General features: G+C 41.5%; 1 protein-coding gene across 1 annotated transcript in view; it reads right to left on the bottom strand.

Moving 5' to 3' along the window:
* LOC140463192 (uncharacterized) overlaps positions 1-17,005 on the bottom strand; it is a 127,890-nt gene extending 110,885 nt beyond the window's left edge. The window contains exon 1 of the mRNA XM_072556983.1: positions 16,705-17,005. Within this exon, the coding sequence (XP_072413084.1) occupies positions 16,705-16,977 (273 nt within the window). The 5' untranslated portion in view covers positions 16,978-17,005. The remainder of the gene's footprint in view (positions 1-16,704) is intronic.
* Between the last annotated feature and the right edge of the window lie 814 nt (positions 17,006-17,819).

Raw genomic sequence — 17,819 nt, 5'->3', positions numbered from 1 at the left:
TTGTCAAATTCTTCACGCCCATTAAACTTTTAAATTCCCTAATCACAATTACCCCAAAACATTCTCCCCAGTCCTTTGGCAGTCTCTTGTAGTTGGTCAGGAATCAAGTTAGTTGAGAGCGATCAGGGACATTAACATTAAGGCTGAAGCTTTTCTGAATATAGAGAATTTGCATCTTATTTTTCTGACTTGAATCTGAGACAGGAATCCTTCAAAAGCCAACCTTACTTTCACAATGCAAGTTCCCGGAGAAAACTCTCAAATTCCACCTCGACATGACCCCGCCCCCAAACAAAGTAGTCATGGGGTTTTATGACTCTGGCTTGATATACTTTTGATTCTTTTTAGCTCTTATTCCATTCAACACCGGAGCCTTGTTCATCCACTGATCTTTAAACCTTGTCACATTCTTTCCCTCCATTCTCCCCATGACTGTATGCCAGTCTTCCCACCCCCAAATGATTGCTGTCGCCTCTACCCTGACTCATCTCCACTTTCATACCAGCAGTTTCACCTCTCTCCTCACCCTGCCCACATGGTGTAAGAACTTCACATATGTATCTTTCTGTCAGTTTTGTAGTACTCACTGTATTCCATGTGATCTAATCTTGCTAACCAGCCTTCCATGAGAAATTTTATCAAACACCTTACTAAAGCCCATATAGATCATGTCCAGTGCTCTGGCCTCATCAATCTGCTTTGTTACATCTTCAGGTACTCAAGTTAGTGAGCCATGATTTCCCACGCACAGAGCCAGGTTGACTATCCCTAATCAGTCCATGCCTTTAAAAATACATACATGCAAGTCCCTCAGGGGATTCCCTCCAACAACTTGCTCGCCACCAATGTCAGGCTCATCAGTCTACTGTTCCCTGGCATTTCCTTACCATCTTTCTCAAATAGTGGCATCACATTAGCCAACTTCCTGTTACATGAAAATGCTTAATTTGAACCATTTTTATTTCTAATCAACCTGTTCAAGGATGTCATTAACACTTCTGGAGCAACAAACTAAGTCAGATCCAATCGTCTGAGCTACCATTTAATTCCTTCTCCCATCTCCCCCAAGTACTGCTGCAAACTACATACCTTCTCTGCAGTCCATGAAGAGCTACTTCTCTTATTGTCCAAAAAGTTACTTATCTGTGTGGAGTCTGTGTGCGACTGACTGTGTGGAGTTTGCACGTTCTCCCTGTGTCTGCGTAGGTTTCCTTCGGGTGCTCCGGTTTCCTCCCACAGTCCAAAGATGTGCAGGTCAGGTGAATTGGCCATGCTAAATTGCCCGTAGTGTTAGGTAAAGGGGTAAATGTAGGGGAATGGGTGGGTTGCGCTTCGGCGGGTCGGTGTGGACTTGTTGGGCCAAAGGGCCTGTTTCCACACTGTAAGTAATCTAATCTAATCTTATTGACCTTTCCCAATTCTTTATCACTCTATAAATACAACACCCATGCCAATAAAGCACTGACCTAGTATTCTCCTCCTCCAACGCTACTCCTCCTTCCTCACAACAGTAGTCAAATGATGTCCCTAACTTTCCCAAAATACTAAATTATTTTGCTCCAGCTTCTTCACTGCCTTCATTCACCCTTATATGCTCTGTTATTATCTCAGCCCTCCTCTCCTTCCCACTGAAAGCACTCCTTCCAATCACTCCTCACTGTCTCCTTGGTATCAATGCCTGTTAGGCAGTACAACTAAGATGTCACTTATCCAATATTTATTGCTTCAAACAAGAAAGCAACTAAATAAAGCTTAATTGAAGAAACAGTGGTTAAGATTTTACAGATAAAATTTCGGTGTCTTAATAATGTGTATAGTTCTTAACGCTGAAATCAGTGAACATATCATAGCAAGGAAGAGAACCTCCTTAAGTTGAAAATCACAACATGTCGGTCAATTTGTACCATTCCAGCAGCAGCTTTACAAAGCCGGTATTTTGTCCTAAGTCTGTCTATGCAGCGAATGGAGTGACACATTCATTGCTCTTGAAACTTACCACTCCAAGTCAAGACTACAAATTAATAGCAAAAAGACCCTTTTAATGTCTGCCAATCAAACTCCCTTTCCCTGAAAATAAATACTAAGGAGAGCTTTCATTGAGCTCAACAAAATTCACACCCCAAGATGCTCCATGGCAACAAAATCTCTAAAGTTTTTGAGCTCAATTGTCCCAGCAAGTCATGGTTTCCTGGCTATAGATCAACATCTAAAAGCCTTTATACAGCACTCTAATCACGGCCAAATCAGATTTTGTTCCAATGAAAAGATACATTTTGAAGCTTCAAAATACATAAATCACCAATGGGTAACTCCATGGGGTAACATGGCTGTTTGCAAATATCTAATTTTCTATTTTCTCAGGTTTCTTTTATCTCTTCACCCTGAGGTTGTCAGGTATTTTTAATTACTTAGTGCAAGGCAGCATCATCCTAAACTCAATCTTATTTTCCGTGCCATGATTGATTTTGGGTGTGACCTCCTCTTATAGTCTCTCTCTCTCTCTCTCTAGCACTTCAGCAGACTGGATAACTTTCTGCTAAAATTAATAATGCATAACATAACCCTTTCTTGCTCAATCCAAGTGCTCCCCCCTCTTAATGGGATGCACATCACCACACAATATTAGCAGGAATTTGCTCCAAATTGAGAATTTCCATCTACAATGTTTTATACCGTCAATCACAGAATGAATTATAACAGTCAGGAGCTCAGAGCAGCCCACTGAGATAGGGAATGGGAGGTCAGAGAGAGGATAAGCCAGCCTATAGAGATTTTAGCCAACTAGACTGCTCACAGAATACTAACTGATTCAAACAGTAATGGTTGACAAACATTTTGGCATGCCCTAGGACACTGATGAGCAGTATAATAACATGTGCTCTTGACTTCTGTTGAATTCAAAATAAAATGTATGTTTAAATCATTAACTAGCTGACTGTGCTGTTGATTGTGATTGAACCTAGTGTACACACAGGACACTGGATTGCAGTGTGCTGTATTAATTAGTCATTGAATTTGAAACAGGCTGATGTTTTTAAAGAGTTTGATTTCTTTCTTCTTCCTGAACTTTGTAGTCACCACTTGCAGTTGGATAGCTTCCAAAGAGCTCTTTGGTGCCAACTGCAACATGGAGATGAGTGAAGTGATGATCTTCATTGCCAGCATGAATGCAACACAAATGATGATCTATTCATACAGATTTTCATAGAAGGAATGTTCACAGTTATACATCCATTGCATTCTGAGTTACCTACAACTGCATGATAAAACTCATGGGAATTACTGTTACACTTTTAAGTATTGCAGTAGAAGACTGAATGGAGGACACTAAAGACTTCATTCAGAGAGAATTCTGTGACTGTGCTTCCTACAAGCTAATGATGTTTAACGCAAAGCAGTGTTGTTTAGTCAGTTCAGTGTAAAGGCAGTCGATCAGGTATTGATGACCTTGCTCAATCTAAAGCCATTAGATTTCATAGGGTCAGACTTAAGGGCTTATGGAATAATTCCTGCTGACAGTGCCATCTTTGATTTACCTATTCTGTAATTGGAAAGAATATACTGAAAATTGCTGATCATGGGCATCAAATGTTGACTGACAGACATGATAAAGAACATCAAGCCATTTGTTACCTAAGATGGTAAACAGATCTTCCAACTTAGATAGCGGTCACTACATAGAGATGAGAGATACTTTGGAGAGATAACTGAAGAAGATTGTCTTAGTATTATTCTGCTAACAACGTTGCAATGTTAAGAATAAGTCCTTCCAAATGTATTTCTGACTGAAACCTGTAATAATTATTTAGATGCGTCCAGTTTACTAAGCTATTTTAAGGACACTGTGCAGCCATGTGGCGGGAAATTGGAACCAACTGCAAATCAGTCATGTGAGAGGCAGTGGGTCCCCTTGCCAATGTGACATAGACGAAACAAAACAGAAATTGCTGGAAAAGCTCAACAGGTCTGGCAGCATCTGTGAAGAGAAATCAGAGTTAATGTTTCAGAACCGGAAGGGTCATTAGACCCAAAACATTAATTCTGATATTTCTTCACAGATGCTGCCAGACTTGCTAAGCTTTTCCAGCAAACACTGTTTTTGTTTGTTTTTTACAGCATCTACCGTTAGAGTCATAGAGATGTACAGCATAGAAACAGACCCTTCGGTCCAACCCCTCCTTGCCAACCAGATATCCTAACCCAATCTAGTCCCACCTGCCAGCACCTGGCCCATATCCCTCCATACCCTTCCTATTCATATACCCATCCAAATGCCTCTTAAATGTTGCAATTGTACCAGCCTCCACTACATCCTCTGGCAGCTCATTCCATACACGTACCACCCTCTGCGTGAAAAAGTTGCCCCTTAGGTCTCTTTTGTATCTTTCCCCTCTCACCCTAAACCTATGCCCTCTAGTTCTGGACTCCCCGACCCCAGGGAAAAGACTTTGTCTAATTATCCTATCCATGCCCCTCATAATTTTGTAAACCTCTATAAGGTCACCCCTCAGCATCTGACGTTCCAGGGAAAACAGCCCCAGCCTGTTCAGCATCTCCCTATACCTCAAATCCTTCAACCCTGGCAACACCCTTGTAAATCTTTTCTGAACCCTTTCAAGTTTCACAACATTTTTCCAATAGGAAGGAGACCAGAATTGCATGCAATATTCCAACAGTGGCCTAACTAATGTCCTGTCCAGCTGCAACATAACCTCCCAACTCCTGTACTCAATACTCTGACCAATAAAGGGAAGCATATCAAATGCCTTCTTCACTATCCTATCTACCTGTGACTCCACTTTTAAGGAACTCTGAATCTGCACTCCAAGGTCTCTTTGTTCAGCAACACTCCCTAGGACCTTACCATTAAGTGAATAAGTCCTGCTAAGATTTGCTTTCCCAAAATGCAGCACCTCGCATTTATCTGAATTAAACTCCATCTTCAAAGTTTGAGAGACGATTTGTGGCTCGGGTACTCGTTGGTGTGGTTCTGTTCGCCAAGCTGGGAATTTGTGTTGCAGACATTTCGTCCCCTGTCTAGGTGACATCCTCAGTGCTTGGGAGCCTCCTGTGAAGCGCTTCTGTGATGTTTCCTCCGCCATTTATAGTGGTTTGTCTCTGCCGCTTCCGGTTGTCAGTTCCAGTTGTCTGTTGCAGTGGTCGGTATATTGGGTCCAGGTCAATGTGCTTATTGATTGAATCTGTGGATGAGTGCCATGTCTCTAGGAATTCCCTGGCTGTTCTCTGTTTGGCTTGTCCTATAATAGTAGTCCTAACAGAGAACAGCCAGGGAATTCCTAGAGGCGTGGCACTCATCCACAGATTCAATCAATAAACACATCGACCTGGACCCAATATACCGATCACTGCAATAGACAGCTGGAACTGACAACCAGAAGCGGCAGATTCAAACCACTACAAATGGCGGAGGAAACATCACAGAAGCGCTTCACAGGAGGGTCCCAAGCACTGAGGATGTCACCTAGACAGGGGACGAAATGTCTGCAACACAAATTCCCAGCTCGGCAAACAGAACGACAACATTAAACTCCATCTGCCACTTCTCAGCCCATTAGCCCATCTGGTCCAGATCCTGTTGTAATCTGAGGTAATCCTCTTCACTGTCCACTACACCTCCAATTTTGGTGTCATCTGCAAACTTACTAACTGTACCTCTTATGCTCGCATCCAAATCATTTATGAAAATGACAAAATGTAGAGGATCCTGCACCGATCCTTGTGGCACTCCACTGGTCACAGGCCTACAGTCTGAAAAACAAACCTCCACCACCAACCTCTGTCTTCTACCTCTGAGCCAGTTCTGCATCCCAATGGCTCATTCTCCCTGTATTCCATGAGATCTAACCTTGCTAATCAGTCTCCCATGGGGAACCTTGTCGAAATGCCTTACTAAAGTCCATATAGATGACATCTACTGCTCTGCCCTCATCAATCCTCTTTGTTACTCCTTCAAAAAACTTAATCAAGTTTGTGACACATGATTTCCCACGCACAAAGCCATGTTGACTATCCCGAATCAGTCCTTGCCTTTCCAAATACATGTACATCCTGTCCCTCAGGATTCCCTCCAACAACTTGCCCACCACCGAGGTCAGGCTCACCAGTCTATAGTTCCCTGGCTTGTCCTTATCACCTTTCTTAAACAGTGGCACCACGTTTGTCAACCTCCAGTCTTCGGGCACCTCACCTGTGACTATCGATGATACAAATATCTCAGCAAGAGGCCCAACAATCACTTCTCTAGCTTCCCACAGAGTTCTCAGGTACACCTGATCAGGTCCTGGAGATTTATCCACCTTTACCCTTTTCCAGACATCTAGCACTTCCTCCTCTGTAATCTGGACATTTTGCAAGATGTCATCATCTACTTCCCTACAGTCTATATCTTCCATATCCTATTCCACAGTAAATACTGATGCAAAATATTCATTATCACCCCCATTTTCTGTGGCTCTACACAAAGGCCGCCTTGCTGATCTTTGAGGGGCCCTATTCTCTCCCTAGTTATCCTTTTGTCCTTAATATATTTGTAAAAACCCTTTGGATGCTCCTTAATTCTGTTTGCCAAAGCTACCTCATGTCCCCGTTTTGCCCTCCTGATTTCCCTCTTAAGTATACTCCTACTTCCTTTATACTCTTCGAAGGATTCACTCGATCTATCCTGTCTATACCTTCCATATGCTTCCTTCTTTTTCTTAACCAAACCCTCAATTCCTGAAGAAGGGCTCATGCCCGAAACGTCGATTCTTCTGCTCCTTGGATGCTGCCTGACCTGCTGCGCTTTTCCAGCAACACATTTTCCACCTCAATTTCTTTAGTCATCCAACATTCCCTATACCTACCAGCCTTTCCTTTCACCCTGACAGGAATATACTTTCTCTGGATTCTTGCTATCCCATTTCTGAAGGCTTCCCATTTTCCAGCCGTCCCTTTACCTGCGAACATCTGCCTCCAATCAGCTTTCGAAAGTTCTTGCGTAATACCATAAAAATTGGCCTTTCTCCAATTTAGAACTTCAACTGTTAGATCTGGTCTATCCTTTTCCATCACTTTTTAAAAACAAATAGAATAATGGTCGCTGGCCCCAAAGTTCTCCTCCATTGACACCTCAGACATCTGCCCTGCCTTATTTCCCAAGAGTAGGTCAAGTTTTGCACCTTCTCTAGTAGGTACATCCACATACTGAATCAGAAAATTGTCTTGTACTCACTTAAGAAATTCCTCTCCATCTAAACTTTTAACACTATGGCAGTCCCAGTCGATGTTTGGAAAGTTAAAATCCCCTACCATAACTACCCTATTGTTTTTCTGAGATCTCCTTACAAGTTTGTTTCTCAATTTCCCTCTGACTCTTAGGGGGTCTATAATACAATCCCAATAAGGCGATCATCCCTTTCTTATTTCTCAGTTCCACCCAAATAACTTCCCTGGATGTATTTCCAGGAATACCCTCCCTCAACACAGCCGTAATGCCATCCCTTATCAAAAATGCCACTCCCCCCCCCCTCTCTTGCCTCCCTTTCTATCCTTCCTGGAGCATTTGTATCCTGGAACATTAAGCTGCCAGCCCTGCCCATCCCTGAGCCATGTTTCCATAATTGCTATGATATCCCAGTCCCATGTTCCTAACAATGCCCTGAATTCATCTGCCTTCCCTGTTAGGCCTTTTGCGTTGAAATTCGTCCTACCTTGTCCCTGCCTGCCCTGACTGTTTGACTCATTTCTGTTCTCAACTGTACCAGTCTCAGAGTGATCTCTTTCCTCACTATCTCCCTGGGTCCCACCGCCCCACCTTACTAGTTTAAATCCTCCCGAGCAGTTCGAGCAAATTTCCCTGCCAGTATATTAGTCCCCTTCCAATTTAGATGCAATCTGTCCTTCTTGTACAGGTCACTTCTACCCCAAAAGAGATTCCAATGATCCAAAAATGCGAATCCTTCTCCCATACACCAGCTCCTCAGCCATGCATTCATCTGCTATATCCTCCTATTCCTGCCCTCACTAGCTCGTAGCACTGGGAGTAATCCAGATATTACTACTCTTGAGGACTTCCTTTTTAAATTTCTGCCTAACTCTGTAATCTCCCTTCAGGATCTCAAGCTTTTCCCTTCCTATATCATTGGGTCCAATGTGGACAATGACCTCTTGCTGGCCCCTCTCCCTCGTGAGAACATTCTGCATCCTCTCTGAGACATCCTTGATCCTGGCACCAGGGAAACAACTCACCATTCTGCTTTTTCTCTGCTGGCCACAGAAACGTCTGTCTGCACCTCTGACTACAGAACCCCCTAATACAATTGATCTCTTGGAAGCCGATGTACCCCTCATTGCATTAGAGCCATTCTCAATACCAGAAACTTGGCTGTTCATGCTACATTCCTCTGAGAATCCATCACCCCCTACATTTTCCAAAACAGCGTACCTGTTTGAAATGGGTATATCCACAAAAGACTCCTGCCCTCGGTGCCTACCTCTCTTACCTTTCCTGGAGTTAACCCATCTATGTGACTGTATCTGAGACTTTCCCCACTTCCTATACCTGCCATCCATCACATACTGTTGTAAATTCCTCATCGCTTCTAACTTTCTCTCCAACCAATCCATTCAATCTGATAAGATTCACATCCAATAGCATTTATGGCAGATATAATCCGCAGTAACCCTTAAACTCTCTTTAAACTCCCACATGTGACAAGAAGTACATCTCACTGCAAAGGTCATTTTTGCTCCATCACAATCTACAGACCCAGAAAATAACACCGTCTTATTCCTCTACAAAACACTGTCCCAGGTTAAATTAATAGTTATGGCTTATATTTTAAGTTTAATCAAGAGACTTATCTCCACAAAACATATAATCAAGAAATAACCCACTGTACTCACTACTGCAGCCTTATTATTTCTTTTGGTTTTGACATAGAGGAAACTACTACTTTTCAAAATAATGCACAAACATACATAATAGAATCCCTACAGGCCCTTTGGCCCAACAAATCCACACCCACCCTCTAAAGAGTATCCCACCCAGACCCATTCCCCTCCCCCATTACTCCACATTTACCTCTAACCTACACATCTCCGAACACTATGGGCAATTTACCATGGCCAATTCACCTAAGCTGCACATCTTTGGATTGTGGGAGGAAACCGGAGCACCCGGAGGAAACCCACGCAGACACAGGGAGGACATGCAAACTCCACACAGACAGTTGCCCAAGGTGGAAATTGAACCCGGGTCCCTGGTGCTGTGAGGCAGCAGAGCTAATCACTGAGCCACAATGCTGCTTTGCAGCACTTTGCTTACATTTTAAATTCATTCATGAAATTCAGGCAACGCTGACCTTTAATCTCTAAGACAGAATGAAGGTGAGCTGCCTTTTTGAACTGTTTTCAATCCAATTTTTGAAAGACATGTAGCAGTACTGCCACTGGCAGAGGCAGTGACTAGAACATAGATTAATGCGGCTACAAAGAGTTGTGCAGTGATCCAAACCATGTACAAATGAAGATTTTCAAGTTACTATAGATATCCTGTCAGAGATATACACATGGAGTGGCCGACAAACCAGAATCTAACAATGTACAACGACACAGAGTGGTGAATGCATGTCTCACACTGTCAATCACAAGGAAAACATCAATATCATCACGCTAGCAAAGGTTTGCACATTTAAATGACATGACTATGGTAAGCTTACCTATCCGGTACTGGTTAAGATTGGTACAGGGGCAAATACTAATCTACAAGCAAATTCAAATACTAAATTAGGGAATTTACCTACAGTTTTAAACAACAGTACAGCTTCAGCTTAAACATATGAGCTGACTATTTAACTCATTAATATTTTATAGGCTTTGCTGTGCATAAAATGATTGACATTCTTATCTACATATCATCAGATTAGTTCAGAGTCCAATTCTTTGGAATGATTGACAGAGGGAGAAATAATGTACCCTTCTTTGGCTTAAAAGTCAATGGAGCACAGCTTTGTGTGCATCATTAATTTCAGCTTGCAGGACAAGTGCTTATCACATGTACAGTCTTCTGCAACAGCAGGATAAAGTTTGAAATGTTCTGTTCCCAGTGTGTGGGCCTTTATTGACAGGTCTATGGGTCAGAGATTCAGTCGTCAAGGTCTGAAGCTGATGTACAGTGTTCCAGATGTTCTGTTTAATGATTAGAAAATCACTAAATAACCCAGGTTTCTGCAAATACATTACTGGGAATACTAGTCCTTAGATATCAAAGAAAAAAAGAAAATGCTCTATTCCCCTTCAGTGATGTATCAATTAGTACAAATGTATGCCCAGCATTCACTAATTAACATACTGCAGAAATGCAATACAAAATATTGCCTCTGCCCACTGTGTTGGTGAAAATATATATGTATCCACTGTAAATGAATTTATAATTCATTTCAATTTTTCGACAAAGCATATGGAAGATGTCTTCCTTCTAAAGTTTATTCGTTAGGAAATATATTCCATCAGATAATCGCTGAGCATAAAGCATTAACCAAACTGAAGAATGTCATGTCATAAATATTTTAGTGCTTTTGATAAGACACCGCAACTTAGAAGTGGGCGTACTGTTCATGGTTAATTTTCTAAGTTTGGACTTCCTGAGGTTGCCAGGGGATGCAAGTGCAATCAACAGCTTTCTATTATATTTATGGACAAATGGAGTAGGTGTATCAAATATTGTAAAAGAGTTATTATATAAGAGAAGTCATGACCTGCCTACTCCTTGGTTATTCATTTGCAAACCTTGTCTTTTCCAGATACCTAAACTGACTGGCAAAGTTATGGTGTAATTTCTGTCAGATTGACATAAGGTCAACTCCAGAAGAAATCCATCTTCATACAAAACCACTGTCATAGTTAGTGGTAAGTTACCTTTCACGAGTGCAACCAACACTTCATCCACCACAAGATGTGCCCAACAAATGCTCAAGTTCCAACTTTATCACGCAATTTGTCATCTTATCAAAAACATATTGAAAACTACAAACATAAATGATAATATATGCACTATCTGCCAGGTTAGCAATTTCCTGAAGAAATTCACAAACCTATTAACAAACAACGTTTTAAAAACAACTTCTCATTCTGAACCATTTAAACATTTGAAGAACTCCTTTTCAACATTCTTGAGGGGAGATTTGGAGTGATACTCAGGAGGCTTTAAATGAGTAAAGGTGGTTCAGGGGACCAAAGCGATAGTAAGCAAACAGAAAAGGCTGAGGCTCTTACTGTAGATAAAGGGAGCAAACCAAATAGTTAAGACAGAGAGACAGAGGTAATACAGAATTATTAAACTTCAATGCAAGAGGCCTGACAGACAAGGCAAATTAACTTAGAGTATGGTTGGGATCATTGAATGGGATAACATAGCTCATACAAAGACATGGCTCAGGGATGGACAGGAATGGCAGCTTAATGTTCCAGGGTACAAATGTTGTACAAACAATAAGAAGGGAGGAAAGAGAGCAAGAGGAGTGATTTTTAGTAGATAAATCCCTGGGAACTGATTAGGTGTTTCCCAGGACTTTATGAGAACCTAAGAATGAGATTGCTGGGGCCTTTACTGAGATATCTGTATCATCAACAGCTACGGGTAAGGTGCCAGAAGACTGGAGGTGCTATAATTGAAAAAAGGCTGTAAGGAAAAGCCAGGGTACGAAAGGCCAGTGAGCCTTACATCAGTGGTGGGTATGTTGTTGGGAGGGAATCTGAGGGACAGGATTTATATGCATTTGGAAAAGCAAGGACTGATTAGGGAAAGTCACCAGAGCTTTGTGCATGGGAAATTCTCTCTAACTGGCTTAATTGAGTTTTTTGAACAAAGAAGATTGATGAAGGCAGAGAGGTAGATGTTGCTTATATGGACTTCAGCAAAGTGATTGATAAAGTTCTACATAGCAGACTGGTTAGTAAGGTTAAATTGCATGGATTCTAGGGGAACCTAGCCAATTGGATACTATATTAGATTTAAGGTAGGAGATAGCGGGTGGTAGTAGAGGTTGCTTTTTGGACTGGAGGTTTGTGACCAGCGGTGTGCGTCAATTATTGGTGCTGGTTCCATTGCTTGTCATCATTTATCTAAATTATTTTGATGTCAATAAAAAGGGTATGGTTGGTAAGTTTTCACATAGCACCAAAGTAGATAGTGTAGTAAATAGTGAAGAAGATTACCTTGGAGTATAACAGGACCTTGATCACATGGGCCAAGAGGCCAAGGAGTGGCAAAGGGAGTTTTATTTGGATAAATGTGAGGCACTGCATTTTGGTAATGCAAACCAGAGGCTGTACTTACACAATTAATGGCTGGGCCCTGGGAAGCACTGCCAAACAAAAAGACCTATAGGTGCAGGTGCATTTTTCCTTGAAAGTGGAGGTGCAGGTAGACAGGGTGGTGAAGAAGGCATTTGGCACGCTTGCCTTCACTGGTCAGAACATTGAGTATAGGTGGTGGGACGTCACATTACAGCTGGACAGGATATTGGTGACATCACTTGAAGAATACAGCACACAATTCTGGTCTCTCTTCTACAGGAAGGATATCGTTAAGCCTGAGAGGGTGCAGAAAAGATTTACAAGGAAGTTGCCGGGACTGGAGATTTTGCGTTATATGAAGAGGCTGAAAACTCTGGGGTTTTTTCACCTGAAAGTCAAAGGCTGAGTGGTGACCTTATAGAAGTTTATAAAATCATCAGAAGCATGGATAGGGTGAATAGCCAAGATTGTTTTCAAAGATTGGGATGCCTGGTTGGCATGGACAAGTTGGGCCAAAGGCTCTGTTTCTGTGCTGAATGACCCTAAAACCTAGACATTCAAAGGAAATTAAGAGTAGGCTGGCAGGTAACATTTTAATTGATGCACAGCTGGGCTTGAAAAATGTTGCTAGCACTGAGAATCATGGGAGATCCCAGCAGTGCCAAGTATTTCCCCGAGTGGAAAAATAGGACAAGCTGAATCACCAGGTAATGTGGTAGGTTTCTCTGAATAGCGCGATAAACCTTCTTTTCAGCTTAAAAACAGGAAATCTCCATGAAATTCAGCAAAATTGATATTCAACTGATTTCTGGCCATTAGTGTCCAGAAATCTACTGATCTCTATCTTAAGCATACTCAATAACTGAATTTCCAATGGCCTTGGAGGGTAAATACTTCCAAAGCTTCACTACCCTACGGTTCATAGACTCCCCACAGCCAGGGGAAACATCCTACGGCATTTACCTTGCATAGCTCTGAAAGAATTTTCAATAAGATCTCCTGTCTTTATTCCAAACTGTAGAGAGGTCAGGTCTACTGTCCCCAGTCTCTCCTCTCAGAACAATCCTGCCATCCTCGGAATCAGTCTGGTGAATGTCTACAACACTGCCTTGATGGCAAGTATATCCTTCCTTTGTTCAGGGGAAGAAAGCAGCATCAATTCTATCGATGCAGTCTCACCCAAAGCTACTGATGTGAGACATCTGTACTCCTGCACTTAAATTCTCTTGTGATAAAAGCCAACAAACCATTTTTTTTTCTAATTACTTTCTGCACCTACATTTTAGTTTTCAGTCACTTATGAATGAATAGAGTTAAAGGTCACACAGTCACCACAACACTGATGAAGTAGCAGTGCTCTGACAGCTAGTGCTTCCAAATAAACCTGTTGGACTCTAACCTGGTGTTGTGTGATTTCTAACTTTGTATACCACCTCCAAATCATGAATGAATAGGAATGTGCCTAATGATCTCTTCTTACTAATAGGCCAAAGTCAAGCAAAGTCTGCCTTTTGCCAATTCTGACCTGTCTTTTGTGAACATTGACATCATATGATCTCCGTCACATACTTCAAAACTTCAGAACTTAAGCAACTGGTGACAGCACAAGCTAGACACTTACTGAGCAACTTAGTTGAACCTTTGCAGATATCAGAACTGAATTGCTAAAATACTGAAGTCTGCAGTACAATATACGAAAAGGAAAACTGACAGCCAACTGGATAACAAGCATATTGTCTTTAAATAAAAACAAATCATAGAATCATAGAGATGCACAGCACGGAAACAGACCCTTTGGTCCAACGCATCCATGCCGACCAAATATCGCAAATCAATCTAGTTCAAATTGTCAGCACTTGGCCCGTATCCCTCTCAACACTTCCTATTCATCCACCAATCCAGATGCCTGTTAAATTAGATTAGATTAGATTCCCGACAGTGTGGAAACAGGCCCTTCAGCCCAAGGGGTCCACATTGACCCTCCGACGAGCAACCCACCCAGACCCATTCCCTTACATTTACCCCTGACTAATGCACCTCACACTACGGGCAATTTAGCATGGCCAATTCACCTAACCTGCACATCTTTAGACTATGGGAGGAAACCAGAGCACGCTGAAGAAACCCACACAGACACAGGGAGAATGTGCAAACTCCACACAGACAGTTGCCCAAGGCGGGAATTGAATCTGGGTCCCTGGTGCTATGAGGCAGCAGTGCTAACCACTGAACCACCGTGCCACCCTTTAATGTTGTACTTGTGTGTCCTTACAACTTATTGTGTTCTTAAGTTGCATTACTGGGAAAAAATTTTAAACAAATCTGTTTGTCATATATTTTTATGTTCCATTACACTAAACTCACTTGGTTGATTTATTTTGTCATAGCATGCAAGCAGGATTTTTATCAGTTGGTCTAAATTTAACAGCACATTTCTCAAAGCAAAATTACACATCAGTTAAATTCCCATCCAGTTAAACTGATCAATAATCAGAGATATCTAAATACTCCTTGACAAATAACTTCTGATATAAGGGTGCTGTCCCATTCAGTTCCTTGAACTCCTCGTTGCCACTTTCACTCGGACAATTCGGGATAAGCTCCAAATTGCCACTCATATCACATTCAATTACATTTTCTTAAAAATAAATTTCTAGCCATTGATTTTACACCAAAATTGGATGAAGTTATCTCCAAATTTGGTATTTTTAACCTATTTGCTCAATTATCTGCACACCGTAGATGGTACATCATAAAAAAAACTGCATTTCTAGAGGGAAAGCTATTGATGCTATGTAAGAGTGGTGTCACGGGAAACCAATGCAATGTCCAATTTGCCTGCAATCATGAGCTATAGCCACCAGACGTTAACACTTTCAGACAGAAAACACTTAAGCAAGGAAAAGAGAAATGGGGAGACAAGGACACCGAATATCTGGATGGTGTTGTCACTTTGTCTGGATGCACAGCTCCCATCTTTGATGATTTCCTAGAGAGCAGAATACTGAAGGAAGAAGTCAGGAGTTCAATGTCATTTTTCTGAAAACCAGAATCTGGAGCATGCCAGGTAGACAGAGAAGGACGATGGAAGACACAGCCGTGGAGGAGGTGAAGAATGAGTTGATATACCGAAATCGCTCATTCTCCAGTCAGTATACATTCCTTTTGAAATACATTCTTTAGACTATGAAATCACTTTGAAATATTGGATGTGAAAAGTGGAGTTTATAAATTAGACATATTTTAGACAGGACAGATGCTGGAACTCTGCTGGATTTCAGCATACAAGAAAGTAAGGATCACAGTGTAATAATTGTAATGAGGTCAGCCACATGGACCTCATCGAAGATGAGCTCCCTGACTGGGGGCTGTTCATCTGGTCCAATCAGGGAGCCCTAACTGAAAGATATAAACAGGAGTGTCAGAGGGTCTGTCTATTCTGGAGAGCTGTCTCTGAGGGAGCTAGATCAGTGTCAAGAACTGTCCGTGTGTAAATACAGGGTGACTTGGTGACAGCATACCAGCCTCAGTGGAGTTATTTCACACAGGAGCAGGAGGAGGCCTTTTGACCCATTGAGCTTTCTCTGTCATGCTCCAGCATTGGGTGATCTTCTATTTCATGCTCATTTCCTCCATTATCCAGATATCTCCTGATGTCCTGAATGGCTCGAAATCCATATTCAATGACTGAGTTTTGAGAGGTGGAGACCTCCCAAGACTCACCACCCTCTGGGGATAGAAACTCCTCACCTCCCCAAGTTGAAAAACTCTAATAATGACATAATATGACCAAACTGCAGAATTAGACCATGTCATTGTAAGAAAGTGGCAAGGACAAAGGCTTGTATAAAGGCCTGCTTATTATGTAAGGTGAAGTGCAGTTCAACTAGCAAAGACCAGAATGAATGGGAAACTGATTGGCCAGTATCAAGGGGTTTATAGGAAACAGCTCGCAGGCCATAGCCATGTCTTCTCATTTAGCATTGGGAGTTTCCCCACACACCGAAAAACAATGAAAGTTTTGCTCTATCCCTCAAAACAATTACTCTACAAACTTAGCTTAACTTGGTATATAACAGACTCAATAGTTCACTGGCACTGTAATAAACAACACAAACATCCATAACTCGTGTGTGGCTTTCGGCAAACGTATTGTTGCAATATATGTTCCAAAACGTCTCTTCTTTCACCTGCTCTAAGACGCGGACCAAACAACTTCTCGAGAAAGTGTCCAGTTACCAAGTGAAGTGGAGGTAAACAACAAGGAAGCTCGGTGATCAGGTTCGTTAAAGTAAACCCTAACCCAGTTCTTGTTTTGCAAACGCGAACCAAATGCAAATTGGCATGAAGCAGACAGAAGTTCTGTTCCGCAGATGGGAGTCTTTCTGCCCGGAACTCGGCTCTTACCTGGTGCATGGAACTGCAGTTTCCAGTCGACACGTCCATCCTGGTTAGGGGTTTATCCGTTTCGTCGATGCCCCGGCCAAGAGTGAGCTTCCGTGATCTTACAGCATTCAAAAGCCACGCCTGTTTCTCAGCAGTCAAATCCTTGTTACGAATCATTATTGTCTCTGCTATTGTTATTATCTGGTTGTTTTTCAGGTCCAACCTTTCCCTCTGGCTGAATCGCAATAACTTCCGCAAGTCAAGAATTTGGCTGAGGAGCTCACCTTGACTCATTCAGATTGTACCGCCCTGTGCAGTTTGACGGAGGAGGTTAAGATCATTATTACACTGTTATGGGTAACTTTAGGGACATTGCATTAATTATTACACTAGTTCTGGCGAAGACACTGTTCGTAATAGGGAAGTACTTTTGAGATGGGGCGGGCTTTAAGTTACGAATGATAAATAATTATTGCTACGTAAACTGTTACGAATGATAAATAATTATTGCTACGTAAACTGTATTACATTTTTAAGACGAGTAACTCGTTTTCGGAGTCGTAATTCATTAACTTCGTTTGATGTGCTTATGAATTACTTATACTATGTAGCAAGTATGAAAGGACTGGCTAAAGCTTTAATTTAAAATAATCATTTAGTGATTATAATTTTTAAAAGATTGCCTTTTCAAGAGACAAGTGAATTAATGAGAGGGCACAAAGTAATTTGAGACTGAGTCAAACTATTGTAGCTCTAATATATTTTACCAAGTGTGGGACCAGATACTTTCCTGCCATTGTCTGATTCCCAAATCTCAACAACACAACATTGTTTGTAAATAAGGGTACCATTTCAAATTGAATTTTCCAGTTCAACAACAGCTTTTTCTCAGCAGTATGTTCCCTATTCTATAATTTTGTTCTCTCTGTCTAAATAGCAGTTTTTAAAAAGACAAATACCATTAGGTCAGCACTTTATTGAATATGTATAGTAGAATACACTGATGTATGCTAGTGAACATAGGTGACTTCCCAAACTAAAGGTTGTTCAAAGTTTATTTCTACTTCCAAAACTTAATAATTCAAAACTGCCTATCATCTTAGTCCTCTCCTTACCAAATGTACATCCATCTCTTG

The sequence above is a fragment of the Chiloscyllium punctatum genome, chromosome 37 (genome assembly GCF_047496795.1).
Source record: "Chiloscyllium punctatum isolate Juve2018m chromosome 37, sChiPun1.3, whole genome shotgun sequence".
Classification (NCBI taxonomy): Eukaryota; Metazoa; Chordata; class Chondrichthyes; order Orectolobiformes; family Hemiscylliidae; genus Chiloscyllium; species Chiloscyllium punctatum.
The sequence above is the reverse complement of the archived record's forward strand: the minus strand, read 5'-3'. Positions and strand labels throughout refer to the sequence as shown.